At 42.2% G+C, this 23,685-nt stretch overlaps 1 protein-coding gene across 3 annotated transcripts in view; it reads right to left on the bottom strand.

Annotated features, from left to right (window-relative positions):
• Positions 1 to 3,498: 3,498 nt before the first annotated feature.
• CGAS (cyclic GMP-AMP synthase) overlaps positions 3,499 to 23,685 on the bottom strand; it is a 31,071-nt gene continuing 10,884 nt past the window's right edge. The window contains exons 3-5 of one of the 3 annotated variants that reach the window (XM_001109400.5): positions 20,428 to 20,664; positions 8,655 to 8,757; positions 3,499 to 5,374 (exon numbers count right to left, since the gene is read on the bottom strand). In XM_001109400.5, the coding sequence (XP_001109400.2) occupies positions 5,023 to 5,374; positions 8,655 to 8,757; positions 20,428 to 20,664 (692 nt within the window). In that variant the 3' untranslated portion in view covers positions 3,499 to 5,022. Of the gene's footprint in view, positions 5,375 to 8,654; positions 8,758 to 20,427; positions 20,677 to 23,685 lie in introns of all 3 variants that reach the window. The other 2 variants (NM_001318175.1, XM_077998957.1) reach the window with 2 other exon arrangements.

Genomic DNA, 23,685 nt, shown 5'->3' with positions numbered 1-23,685 from the left:
TGGTTTTATTTTTTATTTCTATTTCCCTTCCAGAAATCTTGGACTACACAAAGCTTATTTAAAAAGTAGTCTGTTGCCAGAAAAGATGGTAGCCTAGTCTTGGTATTCTTATGGAGAACTTAGAAAACCTGAAGAGGCCGGGCGCGATGGCTCAAGCCTGTAATCCCAGCACTTTGGGAGGCCGAGACAGGCGGATCACGAGGTCAGGAGATCGAGACCATCCTGGCTAACATGGTGAAACCCCGTCTCTACTAAAAAATACAAAAAATTAGCCGGGTGAGGTGGTGGGCGCCTGTAGTCCCAGCTTCTCTGGAGGCTGAGGCAGGAGAATGGCGTGAACCCCAGAGGCAGAGCTTGTAGTGAGCTGAGATCCGGCAACTGCACTCCAGCCTGGACGACAGAGCGAGACTCCATCTCAAAAAAAAAAAAAAAAGAAAAGAAAACCTGAAGAGTACTTGTACCCAAATTGGATTGTGTTTTAATGGACAATGGCTGTATTTTCCCCATGTCAAAAGAATCCTAATGAAAGCAGCTGTTTTATAAGTTCCTAGGGGTCTAGTTGTCCAGAATCCCCAAGGATAAGATGCTCCCTATAAGAGTAGAACCTTAACCTCACTCAGTGACATTGTAGGAGCCTCTAGCTGTGGAATTTCTTAGGAACTCAAACTTTCAAAAGCATCTAGAGAGTCAAAGCTGGGGGAAAAAGAGCACATAGAAATAATAAAATTTTTAGGCCAGGCGCAGTGGCTCACGCCTGTAATCCTAGCACTTTGGAAGGCCGAGGCAGTTGAATCACAAGATCAAGCATTCAAGACCAGCCTGGCTAATATAGTGAAACCCCATCTCTACTGAAAATACAAAAAATTAGCCAGCGTGGTGGCAGGCGCCTGTAATCCCAGCTATTTGGGAGGCTAAGGCAAGAGAATCGCTTGAACCCGGGAGGCGGAGGTTGCAGTGAGCCAAGATCACGCCACTGCATTCCAGCCTGGGTGACAGAGCAAGACGCCATCTCAAAAATAATAATAATAAATTTTTTATCATTTTTAATTAATTAATTTTGAGATGTAGTTTCGCTCTTGTTGCCCAGGCTGGAGTGCAATGGCACGATTTCGGCTCACTGCAACCTCTGCCTCCCAGGTTAAAGCAATTCTCCTGCCTCAGCCTTCCTGAGTAGCTAGGATTACAGGCATGTGCCACCATATCCAGCCAATTTTGTATTTTTAATAGAGATAGGGTTTCTCCATGTTGATCACGCTGGTCTTGAACTCCTGATATTAGGTGATCTGCCCGCCTTAGCCTCCCAGTGTGCTGGAATTACAGGCGTGGGCCACGGCACCCGGCCACAAAATTTATTTTTTATAGTCTACTAATAAATGCTGTTGTACTTCGGCATGATCCATCATATAACTATCATTTTTTGGTTTTATTCTGTTTTGGTTTGGTTTTTGCCAACTGTATTCATATTTACAAAAAAATAAATCATTTTATTTTTAAAAAAAGTAGTCCTGAACCCTTCCACTCTTCATTTTCCACTCCCAAGATGTAACCTTTTCATCTTTTAGCCATTAATAACTTGCTTATACTGCAGTTTCTTGGTTTTAAAACTTTGACATCTACTGACTTCCCACTATGAGAGATTAATTCAGTTTTTGCATACCTGCGACAGTCGGGCCCTCAGGGTTGTCCTGTGGCCCCCAAACTCCTGAAGTTCACATCTATGTAGTAAAGAATTTAACTTAACCCAAAGAAAAGTCTCACCTTTGCCCTTGGCTTCTGAAAGGTAATGGCTAAACTCTTGGAATGTGCCAGAAAGTATAAAAATGTGATTTATGGTGGGGTCTTTGGGTCATGGTATCAGCTTATACTTGTTGCCCTCCAGAGGAGCTGGAGACTGAAGTTAGACATATAGCCAGCCAACCATGAGCGGCAGTAAGAACTCTGGACATAGCTCAGGTGAACTTCCCTGGCTGGCAATATTCTGTGTGTATTGGTACACATTGATGCCAAGAGAATAACATGTCCATGACTCCACCAAAAGACAACGGAAAGTGCTGTGTTTGGTACTCTCCTAAACTCTGCCTTATGCACTTCTTTGGCTGATTTAAACTTGCATGCTTACCATATAATAAACTGCAACCATGAGCGTAGTGGTTTCAGTGAGTTCTGTGCGTCCTTCATCAAACCTCAGGGCAGTTTTAGGAATCCCTTGAAATTGCAATTGTTGACAGAAATGAGGGTGTTCTTATGGGAACTGTTTTCCCCCTAACTATATCGCTGGCACCTGAGACAACAAAAACACCCTTGAGCGATTCCTTTCCCCTTGGGTATGAGTGGGACCTCTGACTTGCTTCTAATCAATAGAACACAGTACAGGCAATGGCTGTCCATAATTATGTATATGTAATTGTGTTAAACAAGTTTGTAGCACTCCTCTTGCTGGAGTACCTCCCTTGCTGGCTTTGAAGAATCGAGCTACCGTTGTGGGCTGCCTGTGTTGGGAGGCTCACATGGTAAGGAACTGAAGACAGCTTCTACGAACTGAGGGCAAGAAACTGAAGCCCTCGGTCCTACAAATGTAAGAAACTAAATTCTGCCAACAAAAATGGATCCTTCTCCAGTCAAGCCTCAGATGAGGCTACAGCGCTGGCTGACATCTTAATGATAGCCTTGAGAGACTCTGAGCAGAGCCACACCCAGAACTTGGCCCATTGAAAATGTGAGATAATAAATATGTGTTGTTTTAAGCCTCTAAGGTTGCGGTTGTTACACAGGAAACTAATGTAATCCCCCTACCACTATCACCATACAAGCACTAAGCCTATTGTCCTATCCTAACCACAGAGTGGGTAATCATAATTTCTTTTTTTCTTTTCACATTAAAAAATTAAAAAAAATTTTTTTAAAGTCAGACAACAGTCCATAACTTCAATAAGATTAATAGTCAATGGTTACATTACGAGGACTTTGTCAATACTTACAGCTGAGCAATATTCTCATATCAGACTTTTCTTTCACGCATTCATTTTTTTTACAGAGTTAATCATTGCTTAGATTGGCTGGGCGCGGTGGCTGACGCCTGTAATCCCAGCACTTTGGGAAGTTGAGATGGGTGGATCACCTGAGGTCAGGAGTTGGAGACCAAGCTGACAACATGGTGAAACTCCGTCTCTACTAAAAATACAAAAAAAATTAGCCGGGAGTGGTGGTGTACAATTGTAGTCCCAGCTACTTGGGAGGCTGAGGCAGGAGAATTGCTTGAATCCAGAAGTGGGAGATTACAGTGAGCCAAGATCATGCCACTGCACTCCAGCCTGGGCGACAGAGCGAGACTCTGTCTCCAAAAAAAAAAAAAAAAAAAAAAATTGCTTAGATTATTTTATTTGCATAGTGTTCTATTTATCATTAATTGTCCCCAAAACTCTTCAAATGTCTAATGTTTCTCTTAGTATGTTCAAACGCAATAGGTTGTTAAACAAGATGTATAAAGCAAAAACTATAACAAATTCAACTCCAATTTATTCTCAAAGGCTTGAATAAGAAAAAAATATCAACTCCATTAAAATTTTAAAATCTTTACAATAAACAAAACAATACAAAACAAAAAACCTTGTTTACTAAAAGACACCAAAAAAGGTGCAGACAACCCACATGCAGAAGTGATTTGTTACACAGACAACAAATGAAAGATAAGTACCCCAAAAATATTAAGAACTTCTACAAAACAATGAGAAGAATACTAACCAACAAGAAAATGTGCAAAATATATGAACAGGAAAAATTTAACAAACAGCAGTTGCCTGTAGGCTGAATGCTACCTAAAAATAAAAAAAAAAAGTGTTACTGAAAGTAAAAATAAATAGATAACAGAAAATAAATTAGGTTTTACATTTAGTCACATATATTAAAATAAAGTATCTTATGTTTTCTTATAAGATTATGTATTTCGGCCTGGCGAAGGGGCTCACACCGGTAATCCCAGCACTTTGGGAGGCCAAGGCAGGTGGATCACGAGGTCAGGAGATCGAGATCATCCTGGCTAACAAGGTGAAACCCAGTCTCTACTAAAAATACTAAAAAAAATGAGCCCGGTGTGGTGGCAGGCACCAATAGTCCCAGCTACTCAGGAGGCTGAGGCAGGAGAATGGCGTGAACCCAGGAGGCAGAGCTTGCAGTGAGCCGAGATCATGCCACTGGACTCCAGCCTGGGCAACAGAGTGAGACTCTGTCTCAAAAAAAAAAAAAAAAAAAAAAAAAAAAGATTATGTATTGCCTGGCCAGGCACGGTGGAGAGCTGTTTTTCAGTAAGTACTTGATGAATTTAATTAAGGCAATATGTACTTTATCTTTTTTTATTCCAATCTGAAAATGTCATTTATTTATTTGCCTGCATGATAAAGCAAGCATGGTAATGTTTTTAGATTTCAAATACTCCTTTTGCTTCTTATTCCTTGAGTAATCTTTTTCCTAGGATAGTCAATCCTTTATACTGATTAGAGTTTATTACAACAAACTGAAAACTGAATAATTATTTACATTCATTTTAGTCAATTATTGCTGTGACAAATTTCAAACATTCCAATTATTACAGTCACTCTAATTTTTTGTTATTTTGTTGCTTTTTAAAAAATTGTTTTAATAATTTCCTATTTTTTTTTCTTATTTATTTATTTTTTGAGAGGGAGTCTCGCTGTGTCACCCAGGATGGACTGCAGTGGTGCCATCTTGACTCACTGCAAACTCCACCTCCTGAGTTCAAGTGATTCTCATGTCTCAGCCTCCCAAGTAGCTGGGATTACAGGTATGCAACACCATGCCCAGCTAATTTTTATATTTTTAGTAGAGACGGAGTTTCACCATGTTGGTCAGGCTGGTCTCAAACTCCTGACCTCAAGTGGCCTTGGCCTTCAAAGTGCTGGGATTACAGGTGTAAGCCACAGCGCCTGGCCTCTTTTTAAAGTTTTCTTGTATTCTCCAGGATTTAGGGTCACTCTAAAAATACAATCTCTTTCTAAAAATACAATTTCAAAATTCACCAAAAACTGGAAACTCATTGTTTCTTTCATATTCAATTTGCTTTGACAGAAATTCTTTACTTGTTTTGTCAATTAAGTTGCTAGAGAATAGATTGAATCCAGGAATAAAATAATTCTTAAGTTGTTCTGTCCTGAGGCACTCAAGAAAGTATGTCACGCAGTTATCAAAGCAGAGGCCCAGGTCTTTGGGGTCCCACTGACTGTCTTGAGGGTTCTCGGTACATAGGTGAAAGAAGGCAGTTTTCACATGATAAGAAGAGAATTTATCCAGATGTTTTTTGTCTTTAAACTTTTCTTTCAGCTGTTCTAAAAGGTATTTCATTAGTTTTAAACAATCTTTCCTGTTGAATAAAAAAGGAAAACAGTTATTTTTACTTATTTACATTCAACAAAGGATTTTAGGCATCTCATAGCAAAAACATAAACAACAAAGATATATAATAACATAAATATAGGCCGGGCGTGGTGACACACGCCTGTAATCCCAGCACTTTGGGAGGCTGAGGCAGGGGGATCACCAAAGGTCAGGAATATGAGACCAGCCTAATATGGTGAAACCCCTTCTCTACTAAAAATACAAAATTAGCTGGGCTTGGTGGTGCACGCCTGTAATCCCAGCTACTCTGGAGGCCGAGGCATGAGAATCACTTGAAGCCAGGACGGGGAGGTTGCAGTGAGCCAAGATCCCATCATTGTACTCCAGCCTGGGCAACAATAGCGAAACTCCGTTTCAAAAAACAAAAACAAAAACAAAGGCCGGGCGTGGTGGCTCACGCCTGTCATCCCAGTACTTTGGGAGGTCAGGCGAGCGGATTAGCCAGGCGTGGTGGCGGGTGCCTGTGGTCCCAGGTACTCGGGAGGCTGAGGCAGGAGAATGGCGTGAACCCGGGAGGCGGAGCTTGCAGTGAGCTGAGATTGCACCACTGCACTCCAGCCTGGGCGACAGAGTGAGACTCTGTAACACCACCACCACCAACAACAACAAAAAAAGCCGGGCGTGGTGGCTCATGCCTGTAATCCCAGCACTTTGGGAGGCCTAGGCGAGCAGATCACGAGGTCAAGACTTCGAGATCAGCCTGGCCAATATGGTGAAACCCCATCTCTACTAAAAATACAAAAATTAGCCAGGCGTGGTGGCATGCATCTATAATCCCAGCTACTCGGGAGGCTGAGGCAGGAGAATTGCTTGAACCCAGGAGGCGGAGGTTGCAGTGAGCCGAGACCGTGCCACTGCACTCCAGCCTGGGCAACAAGTGAGACTCCATCTAAAAAAATAATAATAATAAAATAAAATAAATAACATAAATATAATAACAGTCACACTAAAATCTGATTATGTTTTCAAATATATGGTTTGAAGTTTCAAAAACACATTTTTCCCTCCCTTACCCATTCTTAGCTTAAATATATTCTATCAATTTCTTCAACTGTATAAAGCTAACAGATATTTATACTATTTTTTTTTTTTTGAGACAGGGTCTTGCTGTGTCACCCAGGCTGGGGTGCAGTGATGCAATCTCGGCTCACTGCAACCTCTGACCCTCCCCTTACCCCCCTCAAGCGATCCAAAATCTTGTTTTGTTATAAAATTATTTTACTTTATTGAACTGCAAAATTAATATAACTTTTTTCTTTTTTAAAATCCACTGATTATATCACAGAATTATTTACATTATTAAGCATACCATAGATAATCTGCTGTTTCATCTAGTTATTCAGTAGTTGATAAAATGTACTATTTATGAAACTAGCCTTATCAACAATATTTCTTTTTCTTTTTCTTTTTTTTTTTTTTTTTGAGACAGAGTCTCGCTCTGTTGCCCAGACTGGAGTGCAGTGGCATGATCTCAGCTCACCATAACCTCTGCCTACTGGGTTCAAGCAATTCTCATGCCTCAAACTCCTAAGTAGCTGGGATTACAGGCGCACGCCACCTCGCCCGGCTAATTTTTGCATTCTTGTAGAGACAGGGTTTCACCATCTTGGCCAGGCTGGTCTCAAACTCCTGACCTCAGGTGATCTACCTGCCTCAGCCTCCCAAAGTGCTGGGATTACAGGCATGAGCCACTGTGCCTAGCCAACAATATATTTTTCTTAATGCTCGCTTCAAAGCCTGCATATGAGATCTTAAAGAACCTCTGTGCCTGCATGTTGGGCATTTTTGTTTTGATTTTTTAACTTTTGTGATCTTTATACTGGCCAACTTCATTTATTTATTTAAGGTGGAGTCTTGCTCTGTTGCCCAGGCTGGAGTGCAGTGGTACGATCTCGGCTCACTGCAACCTCTGTCTCCCAGGTTCAAGTGATTCTCTTGCCTCAGTCTCCTGAGTAGTGGGGATTACAGGCACACACCACTGTGCCTAGCTAATTTTCGTATTTTTAGTGGAGACGGGGTTTTGCAATGTAGGCCAGGCTGGTCTCGAATTCCTGACCTCAGGTGATCTACCTGCCTCAGCCTCCCAAAGTGCTGGATTTACAGGTGTGAGCCACCACGCCTGGCCAATACTGGCCAACCTTAGGAACTCAAATGAACAATTCCTTTTCAATTTTAGTTATTTATGGTGTGTATGCCATCACACAAAAAAAATGGTGGGGTGCAGTGTCTCATCCCTGTAATCCCAAGACTTTGGGAGGCCAAGGTGGGAAGATTACTTGAACCCAGGAGTTGGTGGCCAGCCTGCCTGGGCAACGAAGGGAGACCACCATCTCTACCAATAAAAAAAAATTTTTTTTTGAGACACTTTGTGTCTCTATGTCACCCAGGCTGCAGTACAGTGGCACGATCATGGCTCACTGCAGCCTTGGTTTTCTGGGCTCAAGCGATTCTCCCACCTCAGCCTTCCAAGTAGCTGGGACCACAGGCACCAGTCACCATGCCTGGCTAATTTTTAAATTTTTTATGGAGGTGGGGTCTCACCATGTTGCTAGGCTGGCATTACAGGTGTGAGCCAACAGGCCCTCTACAAAACTTTTTAAAAAATTAGCCGAGCATGGTGGCATGTACCTGTAGTCTCAGCTACTTGGGGGGCTGAGGTAGGATGATTGCTTGAGCCTAGGAGATCGAGGCTGTGGTGAGCCATGATTGTGCCACTGCACTCCAGTCTGGGTGACAGAGTGAAAGTCTGTCCCAGAAAAAAAAAAAAAAAAAATTACTCGCGTAGTGTTGTTTTCAGTTTGGCCAGTCAATCCCTAGCCGTCAACACAACCCAACTATCCCAAAGTAAGCCCAGTAACCAATAAGAACGATCCTTTGTCCTCCTCCAATTATATGGCATTAATATCCATTACTTTTAAACAAGCAGAATACTAAGACCCATCGAATTGTCATACCTAGTGTTCATACCCTCTCACTCTGTCCTACTGATACATCTATACAAAAACACATTCATCTGATCCAGGGTTCAGAACTACTATTCCCTGGCCTTGCTTTCTAACAACATCCCTTCCTTGGCCCTTTGGATCTAGCTTCTCTGGTTTCATACTGACACTCCCCAGCTCAACCCAATCCTGCCCTGCCCCCCAGACCCAACCCAGCTCAGGTCTTCAGGTTTGAGGTATGGAGTTAACAAATAATTAAGCATACCATAGATAACCTGTCATTTAACAAAATAAGGCTGTTACCTGCAACATTTCATTTCTTTGTTTTCACAGCACGTTTTAGATTTTCCATGATTGCTCAAAATTTCCTTTTCGATGTGAGAGAAGGATAGCCGCCATGTTTCCTCTTAATTTCAAAAAGAAAAACAGAAAAGCACTTTACCCAAAGCATCCATATCTAAACAATATTTAAGTGATTTCCCTCATGAAAATATTTTGGGGCTGCGCATGGTGGCTTACGCCTGTAATCCCAGCACTTTGGGAGGCCGAGGAGGCTGAGGTCGGGAGTTCGAGACCAGCCTGATCAACATGGAAAAACCCCATCTCTACTAAAAATACAAAAAAAATTATCCAGGCATGGTGGTGCGTGCCTGTAATCCCAGCTATTCGGGAGGCTGAGGAAGGAGAACTGCTTGAACCTGGGAGGCGGAGGCTACAGTGAGCCAAGATCGCACCATTGCACTCCAGCCTGGGCAACAAGAGCAAAACTCCATCAAAAAAAAAAAAAAAAAAAGTAAAAGAAAATATTCTAGAAAAATCCTAGGAGTGAATCAAAAGAAGTGAACAGATAAATAATTACATATAAAAATAAGTACACTAAGACAAAAAATGGGCCTAACATTAAAAAAAAGGAAGTCACATTTTAATATAGTTAGCAATAGTAAGATGTATTACCTTTTATATATTGCTAAATTCCCTTTGTTAAATATTTTGTTTTAATAATAATTTGAATCAATTTATTCACTTTTTCTGTACCATCCTTACAGGTTTTAGTATTAATACAAAATGAATTGAGGATCATTTCCTTTCTTCTTATTCATGAGAGTTTGTGTAAATATAGAATGATTTTGGCCAGGCGCGGTGGCTCACGCCTGTAATCCCAGCACTTTGGGAGGCTGAGGCAGGCGGATCACGAGGTTGGGAGATCGAGACCATCCTGGCTAACAAGGTGAAACCCCGCCTCTACTAAAAATACGAAAAATTAGCCGGGCATGGTGGCGGGCGCCTGTAATCCCAGCTACTTGGGAGGCTGAGGCAGGAGAATGGCGTAAACCCGGGAGGCAGAGTTTGCAGTGAGCTGAGATCATGCCACTGCACTCCAGTCTGGGTGACAGAGCAAGACTCCGTCTCCAAAAAGAAAAAAAAAGATTTCTCCCCGAGTCTTACCATGGCTAGCTCTTTTATGCTCTGAACATCCTGTTACTTAGTGGTTTTATACTAGTAATGTAAAAGTGGTTTATAATCTGCAGGATTTTCCAGAAAAATCAATCAATATAATCTGTCACATTAATAGAACAGAGGAGAAACACGTGATTGTCTCGATAGATGAAGAAAATGAAGCTATTAAAATCCTATAGTCATTCATCATTAAAAAAACTCCTCTTAGCAATTTAAGTCTAGAGGGACACTTGATTCAATAAAAGGTAGATTTTAGAAAACTATAGCAACAATCATTATGTGAGGTAAAAAGTTGGAGAGAGAAATCAGAAAAAAGGCAAAACTTCTGCTATCTCTATTTCTGTTCAACATGCACTGGGTGTCATAGCAAGCACAGTAAGGGAAGGAAAAACAGGGTTACACACTGGAAAGGGAGAAACAAAGCCATCATTATTAATAGATGATATAATTGCATATATAGGAAATACAAAAGAGTCTACAGTGCTGGGCATGGTGGCTCACACCTATAATCCCAGCACTTCAGGAGGCCGAGACAGGAGACCAGCCTGACCAACATGGTGAAACATTGTATCTACTAAAAATACAAAGATTAGCCGGTGTGGTGGCCTGTGCCTACACATACCACATGTATGTATGTATTTGTATACAGTCCCAGCTACTTGGGAGGCTGAGGCAGGAGAATCCTTTGAACCCGGAATGCTGAGGTTGCAGTGAGTAAAGATCATGCCACTGCACTCCAGCCTGGGCAACAGAGCGAGACTCCATCTCAAAAAAGAAAGAAAAAGAAAAAAGAAAAAAAAAATCTATAAATAAATACACCAAATCAATTAAAAGAGTTACCAAGATTGTGGATATGAAAATCAAAGGTATTTTGATACACGACAGTAAACAAAAAATGAAATTTTGAGGGAGATGTTTCTTACAATAGTATAAAAACTAGCAAGTAGGCCGGGTGCAGTGGCTCATGCCTGTAATCCCAGCACTGTGGGAGGCCGAGGTGAGCAGATCAACTGAGGTATGGGGTTCAAGAGCAGCCTGGCAAACATGGCAAAACCCCGTCTCTACTAAAAATACAAAAATTAGCCGGGCATTGTGGCACACAACTGTAATCCCAGCTACTCAGGAGGCTGAGGCAGGGGAATCGCTTGAATCCGGGTGGCGGAGGTTGCTGTGAGCCGAGATCACTCCATTGCACTCCAGTCTGAATGACAGAGTGAGACTCAATTTCAAAAAACAAAAACAAAAAACACGTAGCAATTACCTTCTAGATCTAACTGCTAATGAAATATGGATGAGGTCAGACGCAGTGGCTCACTCCTGTAATCCCAGCACTTTGGGAGGCTGAGGCGGTGGATCACCTGAGGTCAGGAGTTCGAGATCAGTCAGACCAACATAGTGAAACCCTATCTCTACGAAAAATACGAACATTAGCTGGGCATGGTGGTGCAAGCCTGTAATCCTAGCTACTCTGGAGGCCAAGGCAGGAGAATCACTTGAACCTGGGAGGTGGAGGTTGTAGTTAGCCGAGATTGGGTGATTACACTCCAGCCTGGGCAACAAGAGTGAAACTCCCTCTCAAAAAAAAAAAAAAAAGAAATATAGATGAAAGCAGAACATGCTAAACGACACTTCTAGAATGCACTCTGCAAAATCCTCTCTTTGGGAAACTCTACAGGAAAAATAACCTGTTTCTTCAATGAGTAAATTGAGTACATTTTATTCAATGAATAAAAAAGGTATGAAAGAGGAAGTTATGAGTTAAAAGAGATTTAAAAGACATATTGGTTAGTCACAAGGTATGAACCTTATTTGAATCCTGATCCAAACAGGCAAACTGAACAAAAAAAATGTATGACACTTACAAGACAGGTGGAAATTTTAATACCGAATAGAGTTTGATATTAGGGAATTATTACCTTTTCTTTTTTTCTTTTTTTTGAGACAAGATCTCCCTGTCACCCAGGCTGGAGTGCGTGAACACAGCTCACTGAAACCTCAACTTCCCAGCCTCAAGCAATCTTCCCATGTCAGCCTTTCCATAGCTGGGACCAGAAGCATAGCCATCACGGCTGGCTACTTTTTAGATTTTTTGTAGAGACGGGGTCTCTCCACCTTGCCCAGGCTGATCTTGAACTCCTGGACTCCAGCAATCCTCCCACTTCCCAAAGTGCTGGAATTACAGGTGTGAGCCACTGTGCCCAGCCAATATAAGAAAATTATTATTTGTGCATTTATTTTTATTTTTGAGATGGAGTCTTGCTCTGTTGCCCAGGCTGGAGTGCAGTGACACCATCTCAGCTCACTGCAACCTCCGCCTTCTGGGTTCAAGTGATTCTCCTGTCTCAGTCTCCCGAGTAGCTGGGATTACAGGCATGCGCCACCATGCCCGGCTAATTTTGTATTCTTAGTAGAGATGGGGTTTCACCATGTTGGCCGGTCTCGCACTCCTGATCTCGGGTGATCCACCCGCCTTGGCCTCCCAAAGTGCTTAGATTACAGGTGTGAGCCACCGCTCCCAGTCATTTATTTTTTTTTTAAGACAAGGTTTCCCTTTGTCACCCAGGCTGGAGTGCAGTGGCATGATCTCGGCTCACAGCAGCCTCAACCTCCTAGGCTCAAGTGATTCTCCCACCTCAGCCCCCCAGATAGCTGGGACAACAGGTGCATATTACCATACCCAGATAATTTATTTTGTATTTTTTGAAGAGACGATTTTGCCACATGGCCCAGGCTTGAACTCCTAGGCTCAAGTGATCCACCCATCTCAGCCTCTCAAAATGCTGGTATTTATTACAAGCATGAGCAACCACTCCCAGCCCAGTCTCCTATGGTACTGGTTTAAAATTTTCATAATAAAAAGTTTTGGCCAGGCGCAGTGGCTCACACCTGTTATCCCAGCACTCTGGGAGACCGAGGTGAGCAGATCACCTGAGGTCAGGAGTTTGAGAGCAGCCTGGACAACATGGTGAAACCCTATCTCTACTAAAAATACAAAAATTATCCAGCCATGGTGGTGGGCCCTGTAATCCCAGCTACTCAGGAGGCAGAGGCAGGAGAATCGCTTAAATCCTGGAGGCGGAGGGTGCAGTGAGCCGAGATCGCATCACTGCACTCCAGCCTGGGTGACAGAGCGAGACTCCATCTCAAAATAAATAGATAAATAAAAAGTTTTAAAATAGATCAATTACCTATGAATAAATTAACAAAAGATATACAAAACCTCTGCAGAGAAAATGCTAATGAGTGAAGCTGGGCAGTATTAGAGGAGATCTAAACAAGTGGATTGGGAGACTCAATATTGTTAGCATATCAACTCTCTCCCATGTTTACTTATTTCTTTTTTAATAGAGACAGTGTCTTGTTCTGTTACCCAGGCTGGAGTGCAGTGGCAAGATCATAGCTCACGGTCACCTCAAACTCCTGAGCTTCAGTGATTCTCTTGCATAACTAAGACTACAAGCTACAAGTGCACACCACCATACCTGGCGAATTTTTAAAAAAGTTTTTATAGAGATGAAGACTCACAACCCTCTATAAAAACTTTTATAGAGAGTTTTTTTAATTTCAATTTTTCTTTTGAGATGGAGTATCTCTCTGTCGAAAGGCTGGAGTGCAATGGCGAGATCTCGGCCCACTGCAACCTCTGCCTTCCGGGTTCAAGCAATTCTCCCGCCTCAGCCTCCCAAGTAGCTAGGACTACAGGCGTGCACCACCATGCCCAGCTAATTTTTGTATTTTTAGTAGAGATGGGGTTTCACCATGTTGGCCAGGCTGGTCTCGATCTCTTGACTTCATAATCCACCCACCTCAGCCTCCCAAAGTGCTGGGATTACAGGCGTGAGTCACCTCGCCTGGGTGGAGTTTTTACAGAGTGTTGTCCAAGATGGTCTTGAACTCCTCAGCTCAAGCAACTCTCCTTCCTCAGCCTTCTGAAGTGCTGGAATGACAGGCATAAGCCATCATTCCTGGCCCCAAATTTATCTATAGATTCAACATTATCTCAATCAAAATTCCAAAAAGTATTTTGTGGAATCTGACAAGCTGATTTCAAAATTTATACGAGAATGCAAAGGATCAAGACTCTCTAAAACACCCTTGGAGAAAAACAAAGTGGTGGAACTTACCCTAAAAGATATTGAGACTAATTATAAAGCTACATTATGTGCAACATGGTACAAAGATAGACAAAGATTTTAATGGGACAGAATAAAGAGTTCAGGGATAGCTACCCAATACGGTTTGCCCTTTGTATCCAAGGGTTTCACACCTGAGAATTCAACCAACCATGGATTGAAACCCACAGATATGGAGGGCCAACTGTATTACATCACTTTATGTAAGGGATTTGAGCATCTGTGGACTTTGGTGTCTGCAGGGTACCCTGGAGCCAATCCTGAGGGTCAACTGTATATGACTGTAAAGAAAGGTGGCATGTACCCTTGATAAAATGCGATAAGGATGGCACTTTGCCTCTGTGACCTTCCTTCCCCAAATCCAATAGCTCTGATATAATAATAAGAAACATAATAAATCTCAAGTAAAGGACATTCTACAAAATACCTAATTAGTACTCCTCAAAACTGTTAAAACCAAAAAACTGTCACAGTCAAGAGTAGCTTAAGGAGACATGACAACTAAATGCAATATGGTATCCTAAATGGGATCTTGGAATAGTAAAAGGACATTAAGAAAAACTAAGGAAATCCGGATAAGGTATAGACCTTTTTTTTTTTTTTTTTTTTTTTTGTGAGATGGAATCTCTCTCTGTCACCTAGACTGGAGTGCAGTGGCATGATCTTGGCTCACTGCAACCTCCACCCCCCGAGTTCAAGTGATTCTCCTATCTCAGCCTCCCAAGTAGCTGGGACTAAGGCATATGCCATCTTGCCTGGCTAATTTTTGTATTTTTTTAGTAGAGATGGGGTTTCACCATGTTGGCCAGGGTGGTTTCGAACTCATGATTTCAGGTGATCTGCCCATCTCGGCCTCCCAAAGTGCTGGGATTACAGGCATGACCCACTGTGCCCAGCGGATATAGCCCTTAGCTAACAATAATGTATCAATATTGGTTTATTAATTGTATAAATATATTAATGTGAAATATTAATAATAGGAAAATGGGGGTGCTGCAGTGGCACGTGTCTGTAGTCCCGGTTACTTGATCCGGTGAGGCGGGAGGATCACTGAGCTCAGTTCGAGACCAGCATGGGCAATACAGTGAAACTCTGCCCTACTACCTCCCCAACAAAAAACCCCAGGGGAATGGGTATGGGGTTATACAGGAACTCTCTGTACTATCTTCACAATTTTTCTGTAAATGTAAAACTTGCTAAAACCAAAAGTTTATTTTTAAATAAACTACATTGAGATATCCTTTCTCACTTTTTGGACTACTGGCAAGAATTTCAGTTGGCAAAAAGTTTAACAAGTCAGTGAGGTTGAGGGTGAAGCAGGTACTCCTGATACATTGCTGTGGAAAAGCAAATTGGAATGATGCCTATGGAGATCTGGGAAATGCCTAGCAATATTACATAAGGATTTACTCTTTGACTAGCTGCAAAAATAGACTTTAAAAAGGAATGGGTATTATCTCTATAGAGAGGTATGGAGTGAGCTCGAAAATATCTCGTTAAAAGTAAAAACGTGTTATATCTGAGAGCAGGGCTTCTATAAAATTAAAAAAAATAAACCAAATTAATTAAATTAAAAAGAAGAATGTATGGCCTGGCTGTGATGGCTCATGCCTATAATCCCAGCACTTTAGGAGGCCACAGTGGGAGGACTGCTTGAGGCCAGGAGTTTGAGACCAGCCTGGGCAACACAGCGAGACTCTGTGTCTACTTTAAAAAAAAAAAAAAAAAAGGTGTACCTTTTATTTTAAAAAGGGGGTGGCATACAAATATATTTTATATACATATAAATTAGTATATTATCTAATATTTACATGTTTAATCTGCCTTTTTCAATACCAGTATTATTACCAATAATATACTTATAAAAAACAGCTTATAATTTTTTTGCAGTTTTTTGTTCTTAAGATAAAAGGACAGTCAAAATACCAAGTTTTAAACCCACTCGAAAAAATATCCAGCTGGGCACAGTGTCGTGCACCTGTAATCTCAGCTACTTGGGAGGTGGGAAGCTGAGACGGGAGGATCACTTGAACCCAGGAGTTCGGCTCCAAGCAGAACAACCCTAACTCCTGGGCTCAATGATCCTCCTGCCTCAGCCTCCCAAAGGTTGAGGAAACTAGGACTATAAGCACATGCCACTGCACCCCCATTTCCCTATTATTAACATCCCATATTCGTAAAATACATTGGTACAATAAACCAGTATTGATACATTATTGTTAACTAAAGTTTATACTTTATCCAGATTTCCTTAGTTTTTACCTGATGTCTTTATCTTAAAAATATGTATTAAATATATTTATATCAATATATATTTACATAAGTATTTATATGTAATATGTATAATTTATATGCAATATGCCTTACATAATATAAAACATTGTATATAATTTATATTATATACTGTATACACATTTATATGCTACTCCCTTTTTAAAATAAAAGGCACAACTTTTTCTTTGTTTTTGAGACAGGGTCTCACTCTGTTGCCCAGGTTGGAGTGCAGTGGCACCATCTTGGCTCACTGCAGCCTCAAACTCCAGGGCTCAAGTGATTCCCCCCCCATCAGCCTCTTGAATAGTTGGGACTACAGGCATGCACCACCACACTTGGCTAATTTTTGTATTTTAGTAGAGACAGACTTTCACCATGTTGCCCACGCTGGTCTCGAACTCCTGAGCTCAAGTGATCCACCTGCTTCAGCCTCCCAAAGTACTGGGATTATAGGTTTGAGCCATTACATGACTGAGTGAGAGAGAGAGAATATATTTACTTACACTTTTAAAACCGGAAGGCTAGGCGCGGTGGCTCACGCCTATAATCTCAGTACTTTGGGAGGCCAAGGTGAGTGGACCACCTGAGGTCAGGAGTTCAAGACCAGCCTGGCCAATGTGGTGAAACCTCATCTCTACTAAAAACACAAAAATTAGCCAGGCATGGTGGTGCACACCTGTAATCTCATCTACTCTGGGAGGCTGAGGCAGGAGAATCACTTAAACCTGGGAAGAAGAGACTGCAGCGAGCCAAGATCACCCCACTGCACTCCAGCCTGGGCAACAGAAAGAGACTCCATCTCGAAATAAATAAATAAATAAATAAATAAATAAATAAATAAATAAAATTTAAAAACCATGGAAGGGTAAACTAAAAACAATTAGAAAGGTTTCTAATCAGGGAAGGAGAGAAGAGCATGGAGAGGACATGAACAGAAGATGTTTCTCTAATTGTACCTTTTTCCACAGCTTTGACTGTAGAACCATGTATATACTTTATAAATGTATGAAACAAATTAAATCAAGGCCGGGCGCGGTGGCTCAAGCCTGTAATCCCAGCACTTTGGGAGGCCGAGACGGGCGGATCACAAGGTCAGGAGATCGAGACCAGCCTGGCTAATACGGTGGAACCCCGTCTCTACTAAAAAATACAAAAAACTAGCCGGGTGAGGTGGCGGGCGCCTGTAGTCCCAGCTACTCGGGAGGCTGAGGCAGGAGAATGGTGTAGACCCGGGAGGCGGAGCTTGCAGTGAGCTGAGATGCGGCCACTGCACTCCAGCCTGGGCGACAGAGCGAGACTCCGTCTCAAAAAAAAAAAAAAAAAAAAAAAAAAAAAATTAAATCAAAATTTAAAAACCAGTATCTAAAAACAGATAACATAATGAAACAAGTTAATTTGCCTACGTTGAGTTAAACTGTCCAGAGACATTTTTTTTTTTTTTGGTGGGTGGGGTATAGAGGACGTCTTGCTATGTTACCCAGGATGGAGTGCAGTGGCATGATCATAGCTCACTACAGCCCTGAACCCCTGGGCTCAAGCAATCCTCCTGCCTCAACTTCCTGAGTAGCTGAGACTACAGGCATGGGTCACTGCACCTGGCTGAACATTTTTTTGAGTGGGTTAAAAATCTCAAATTTTACTGTCCTCTTATCTTAAGAACAAAAAAACTGCAAGTAAATCATAAACTGTTTTTTAAATAAATTATATCCTTGGTAATAAAACTGGTATTTTGAAACAGGTAGATTTTTAAAATTTGAAATTTTTAATAAAAAAATCAATAAAAACAAGGCCAGGCACGGTGGCTCATGCCTGTAATCCCAGCACTTTGGGAGATGGAGATGGGTGGATCACCTGAAGTCAGGAGTTCGAGATCAGCCTGGCCAACATGGTGAAACCCAGTCTCTACTAAAAATACAAAAAAGTAGCTGGGCATGGTGGCACGCACCTGTAGTGCCAGCTACTTGAGATACTGAGGTGGGAGAATCGTTTGAACCCAGGAGGTGGAGGTTGCAGTGAGCCGAGATTGCACCACTGCACTCCAGCCTGGGCGACACAGCGAGATTGTCTCAAAAAATAAACAAATAAAAATAAATAAAAACAAAAACATAATATTTTTAAAAATATAATTTGTGAGACCAGGGAATTTCTAGTAGAATGTATAGAGAAAGAAAAGATACAGCAGGTGTTATAAGTGTCTCCAATCTAGTACAAGTATTTTCACTAAGTCCCTCTGTTCACATACACTCACACACGTACACAGAAGCAGAGTTTTGTCTAATTATACATAATCTGGAATGATGGGAGATGCAGAACAGCCAAGGGTAACAGAAAGCAGAAGTGAAGCTAAGCATCCAGCACCAGCCTTCACTTTCTTTCATCTTAATGGAAGAATGCAAAGAACTCCCTAACCATGGCCGGGCATGGTGGCTCACGCCTGTAATCCCAGCACTTTGGGAGTCTGAGGCGGGTGGATCACAAGGTAAAGAGATGGAGACCATCCCGGCCAACATGGTGAAATCCTGTCTCTACTAAAAATACAAAAATTATTCTGGCATGGTGGCATGCGCCTGTAGTCCCAGCTACTCGGGAGTTTGAGGCAGGAGAATCGCTTGAACCTGGGAGGTGGTGGTTGCAGTGAGCCGAGATCACGCCACTGCACTCCAGCCTGGGCGACAAAGCAAGAATCCGTCTAAAAAAAGAAAAACAAAAACAAAACAAAACAAAACAAAAACCTCGCTAGCCACATAGGCCACAGGGCCACCAAAGGACTCTTCTTCATCTCTAAGGTGATTTATCCTCCAGTGTTCCCCAGGACAGTGTGGGGTCAGCAAGAGATGGTATGGGGTCCTGTTGTGATTTCTGTATCACTTACAGTGAAGGTTTCTTGGGGCAGCTATTCTATAAATTGTTCAGTTTACAGAACAACCTCTTTGCAGAAAGCTATAATCATTTTGTAAAAACATGAATAATGATATATGTAAGTTCCCTTCATAAACTATTTTTCTTACAGAAAATGATTCCTATATGTATGCAATATATGAAGTTATGATATGTGTCCACAGAAACACAAACCATTAAACTAAGCATGATTGACTATTTCTGGGCTTTTTTCAGCAATACTCATTTATAACTTGGCTCATTTGTTTTACAGTCCCCTTCAATTTCCCTGGAATCCAGTAGTAGTAGGTGCCAAAAGTCCTACATAAATCTATGGGAGGAAATGAAAATAATCAGCTACTTTCATTTTTTTTTAGACTAAATCACAAGGGAAAAAGCCACTCCCAGGAGTTCGAGACCAGCCTGGCCAACATGGTGAAACCCCGTCTCTACTAAAAATACAAAAAAATAGCCAGGCATGGTAGTGTGCGTCTGTAGTCCCAGCTACTTGGGAGAATGAGATAGGAGAATTGCTTTAACCCAGGAGGCAGAGGTTGCAGCGAGCTGAGATTGTGCCACTGTACTTCAGCCTGGGCAACAAGAGCAAAACTCTGTCTCAGAAAAAAAAAAAAAAAAAGTTACTTCCTTCTACCTTCAAAAATATCACCATTATAAAGTTTTAGCTGTAGACCAACTCAGTCTGGTTCTTGGAAGTTGAGTTTTATCCAAGAGCATAGCCTGAAAACCCATCCTGATCTGTGAGGCTGAGACACATTGTATAGGAGCAGTGGAATGGGAAGATGAAGGAAAGAGAGAACCAGGGCTGAGAATGAGAGTCTAGACTCTAATGATAATATTAATATGTAATAACATATAACTGGCATGAACAAAACTGGCCACAGAACTGCATGCACATTTTATCATTCCAGAACTTTTCAAGTAGTTTTGCTTAACACAGTGTACAGATGAGCAACTGGGTTTAGAAAGCATCATAACTAGCTCAAAGTCACACAACTACTAGAAGGAGCCTCAGGATTCAGAACCAGGGCAGTCTGACTCCAAGGCCAATACTGCTTTTTTTACTGAAAAAATAAAAATAAAAAAAGATAAAATTCAAATGTGGATTGCTAGACATTTCAAAGCTGAGTATTTGATATTAATACTACAACTGTGCCCTTTTCAATTCTGTCTGTCACCAGACTCCCATCTTATAACCTGTTTCGCCTGATGGTCTTGACATGACAACAGCATTGGGTGGCTGTTGATCTGCTGCCTGTACATATAACATTAACAACTCTTTTACATCTTTAAGTTAACTTTAATATTTAAAATACCTTGGAAACCATTTCCTTCCTTTGCATGCTTGGGTACAAGGTAAAACGGCTTTAGTCTTAGTTGCTGCCTAACTTTTGCTGAAAGCCAGTTTTTAATGGCCAGGCCTTCTTGGGTGCTGGCAGGCCAGCTAGTTTTTAATTCCAAAGCCAGGGTTATATCCACAGATATTTCTTTATTAATAAGAAGTGTTACAGCAGGGCTCCCTGGTCTTTTCCTCTTCATGATGACATCTGCATCTGGTTGAACATATAAAAGAAAAGAAAGTATTAATCCAATTTTCTCTAGAAATACAGGGGAAATAATATAACTATAATTGAAGATCTCTGGTGTGCTAAGTATAAAGTAAACATTGGTGGTAAAACAGAAACTGGTTCTAAAAGGCAAAATGCTTTACTAAACCAATATTGGCTGGGCGTGATGGCTCACGCCTGTAATCACAGCACTTTGGGAGGCCAAGATGGGATGATCACTTGAGGTCAGGAGTTTGAGACCAGCCTGACCAACATGCAGAAACCTCATCTCTACTAAAAATACAAAAATTAGCTGGGCATGGTGGTGAATGCCTGTAATCCCAGCTACTCAGGAGGTTGAGGCATGAGAATCGCTTGAACCCAGGAGGCGGAGGTTGCCATGAGCCGAGATCACACCACTGCACTCCAGCCTGGTCGACAGATTAAGATTATGTCTCAAAAAAGAAAAACAAAAAAACAAAAAAAACCCACACAATAATTACTGATATCTCCCATCAGGAGGCATTGTCAAGATGGTGTGGGGCATCTATGATGAGGGGGTCTCTGTAGACTTTGAGGTTTAAGAGTGCTGTGATTAAATTTTCTTTTCTTTTCTTTTTTTTGAGACAGAGTTTCGCTCTTGTTGTCTTGTTGCCCAGGCTGGAGTGCAATGGCACAATCTTGGCTCACTGCAACTTCTGCCTCCCGGGCTCAAGCAATCCTCCTGCCTCAGCCTCCTGAGTAGCTGGGATTACAGGCATGTGCCAAAGCGCCTCGTTAAATTTTCATTACAAATTATAGATGGCAGAATGGAGGGAAGCCTAGAGAAGAGGCCAGATGGGCAAGAGGGAAGAGACAGGCAGCAAAAAAACCACAGCAACAGCCCGGCACAGAGGCTGGGTGCCATGGCAGCACAAAGGCAGTGAGCATCAAGACACGGGGGAAGAAATGAGAGCAACTAAAGAAGTACAAATCAACATAACCGGTCATGAGTTGAGTATGATGTGAGGAGAAAAGTAGGAGCCTTGGGATGCCATCCCAGGATCTTGGCCTAGGAAGTGACTGATGTTGGTTCCATTCCCCAAAACAGAATAAGCAGGAAGAAAAAAGATTGGGCCAAGCTGAACTTCATGAGATACAATGAGCTCTAGATACCTATGGGACACTCAAGTGGGGATGGTTGCTGGGTTGGTGGCTATGGTCAGAAATGTAGATGGCTTTGGGAGTTGGGGGTATATAAGCAGTAAAGGCTACTACTCTCAGATAAGACTTCCACAGTGAGGAAGTAGAACACAAAGGAGAAAACACTAGAAAAATCTGCAAACCTGGCCACCTGTTACCCAAATCTGGCCACCTCTCCTGTTACCACTGAGGAAGTAAGTGTCCATCTACCTTACTTTTTTTGAGACAAAGTCTGGCTCTGTAGCCCAGGCTGGATGGAGTACAGTGGTGTGATCTCAGCTCACTGCAACCTCCACCTCCCAGGTTCAAGTGATTCTCCTGCCTCAGCCTCCTGAGTAGCTGGGATTACAGGCAAGCACCACCACACCTGGCTAATTTTTGTATTTTTAGTAGAGATGGGGTTTTACCATGTTGGCCAGGCTGGTCTTGAACTCTTTTCCTTTTTTTTTTTTTTTTTTGAGATATAATCTTAATCTGTCGCCCAGGCTGGAGCTGCAGTGGCGCGATCTCGGCTCACTGCAAGCTCTGCCTCCTGGGTTCCCGTCATTCTCCTGCCTCAGCCTCCTGAGTAGCTGGGACTACAGGCGCCCGCCACCACGCCCGGCTAATTTTTTGTATTTTTAGTAGAGACGGGGTTTCACCGTGGTCTCGATCTCCTGACCCTGTGATCCGCCTGCCTTGGCCTCCCAAAGTGCTGAGATTACAGGCGTGAGCCACCGCGCCCGGCCTGTCTTGAACTCTTGAGCTCAAATGATCTGCCTGCCTTGGCCTCCCAAAGTGTTGGGATTACAGGTGTGAGCCACCATACCTGGCCCTCCATCTACCTTTCAAAGGCCACCTCTGCACATGGTCTCTGGATCCCTTCCTTCTCAACTTCTCAAGTACCATGCTCTTCAACTATTCCCTCTCCTACATCAGCAACCTCTCCCTCCCTGCTAGATTATTCTGAAATTCATACAGAGGGTTACAGGGTATACCTCTCCTTTCACCCCATATCTTCCTCCTCTCCATACTCACCTGTGGGGAAAAGAAAGAGATCAGCCTGTTACTGTGTCTATTTAGAAAGAAGTAGATGTAAGAGACTCCATTTTGTTCTGTATTTGAGATGCTGTTAATCTGTGACCCTACCCCCAACCTTGTCCTTGCAAGAGACATGTGCTGCAGTGACTCAAGGTTTAATGGATTTTGGGTTGTGCAGGATGTGTCTTTGTTAAACAAGTGCCTGAAGGCAGCTTGCTGGTTAAAAGTCATCACCATTCTCTTAATTTCAACTACCCAGGGACACGTACACGGCCAAGGGTCGCAGGGACCTCTGCCTAGGAAAGCTAGGTGTTGTCCAAGGTTTCTCCCCATGTGATAGGCTGAAATAATGCTAAAAGGTTTATGGAGATGTTTGCATATGCATCTCAAGGCACAGCATTTTCCTTTAAACTTATTCATGTCACAGAGGTTTTTGTTCATATGTCTTACTGCCGATTTCCTCCCTACAATGATCCTATTGTCCTGCCACTCCCTTATCTTTAAGATGGTAAAGATAATTATCAATAAATACTAAGGGAACTCAGAGACCGGTGCCGGGGTCCTCTGTAAGCTGAGCGCCGGGCCCCCGCTTTTCTTTCTCTATACTTTGTCTCTGTGTCTTATTTCTTTTCTCAAGTCTCTTGTTCCACCTAACGAGAAACACCCACAGGTGTGGAGGGGCAGGCCACCCCTTCACTCACCCATCTTCTGCTTCCTTCCAGCCCAAACTTTTTTTTTTTTTTTTTTTTTTTTTTGAGACAGGGTCCCATTCTGTCACCCAGGCTGGAGTGCAGTAGCATGAACATGGCTCACTGCAGCCTCAAT

This window comes from Macaca mulatta, chromosome 4 (genome assembly GCF_049350105.2).
Source record: "Macaca mulatta isolate MMU2019108-1 chromosome 4, T2T-MMU8v2.0, whole genome shotgun sequence".
NCBI lineage: Eukaryota > Metazoa > Chordata > Mammalia > Primates > Cercopithecidae > Macaca > Macaca mulatta.
Note: the sequence above shows the minus strand (reverse complement) of the source record. Positions and strands in the feature narration are given on the sequence as shown.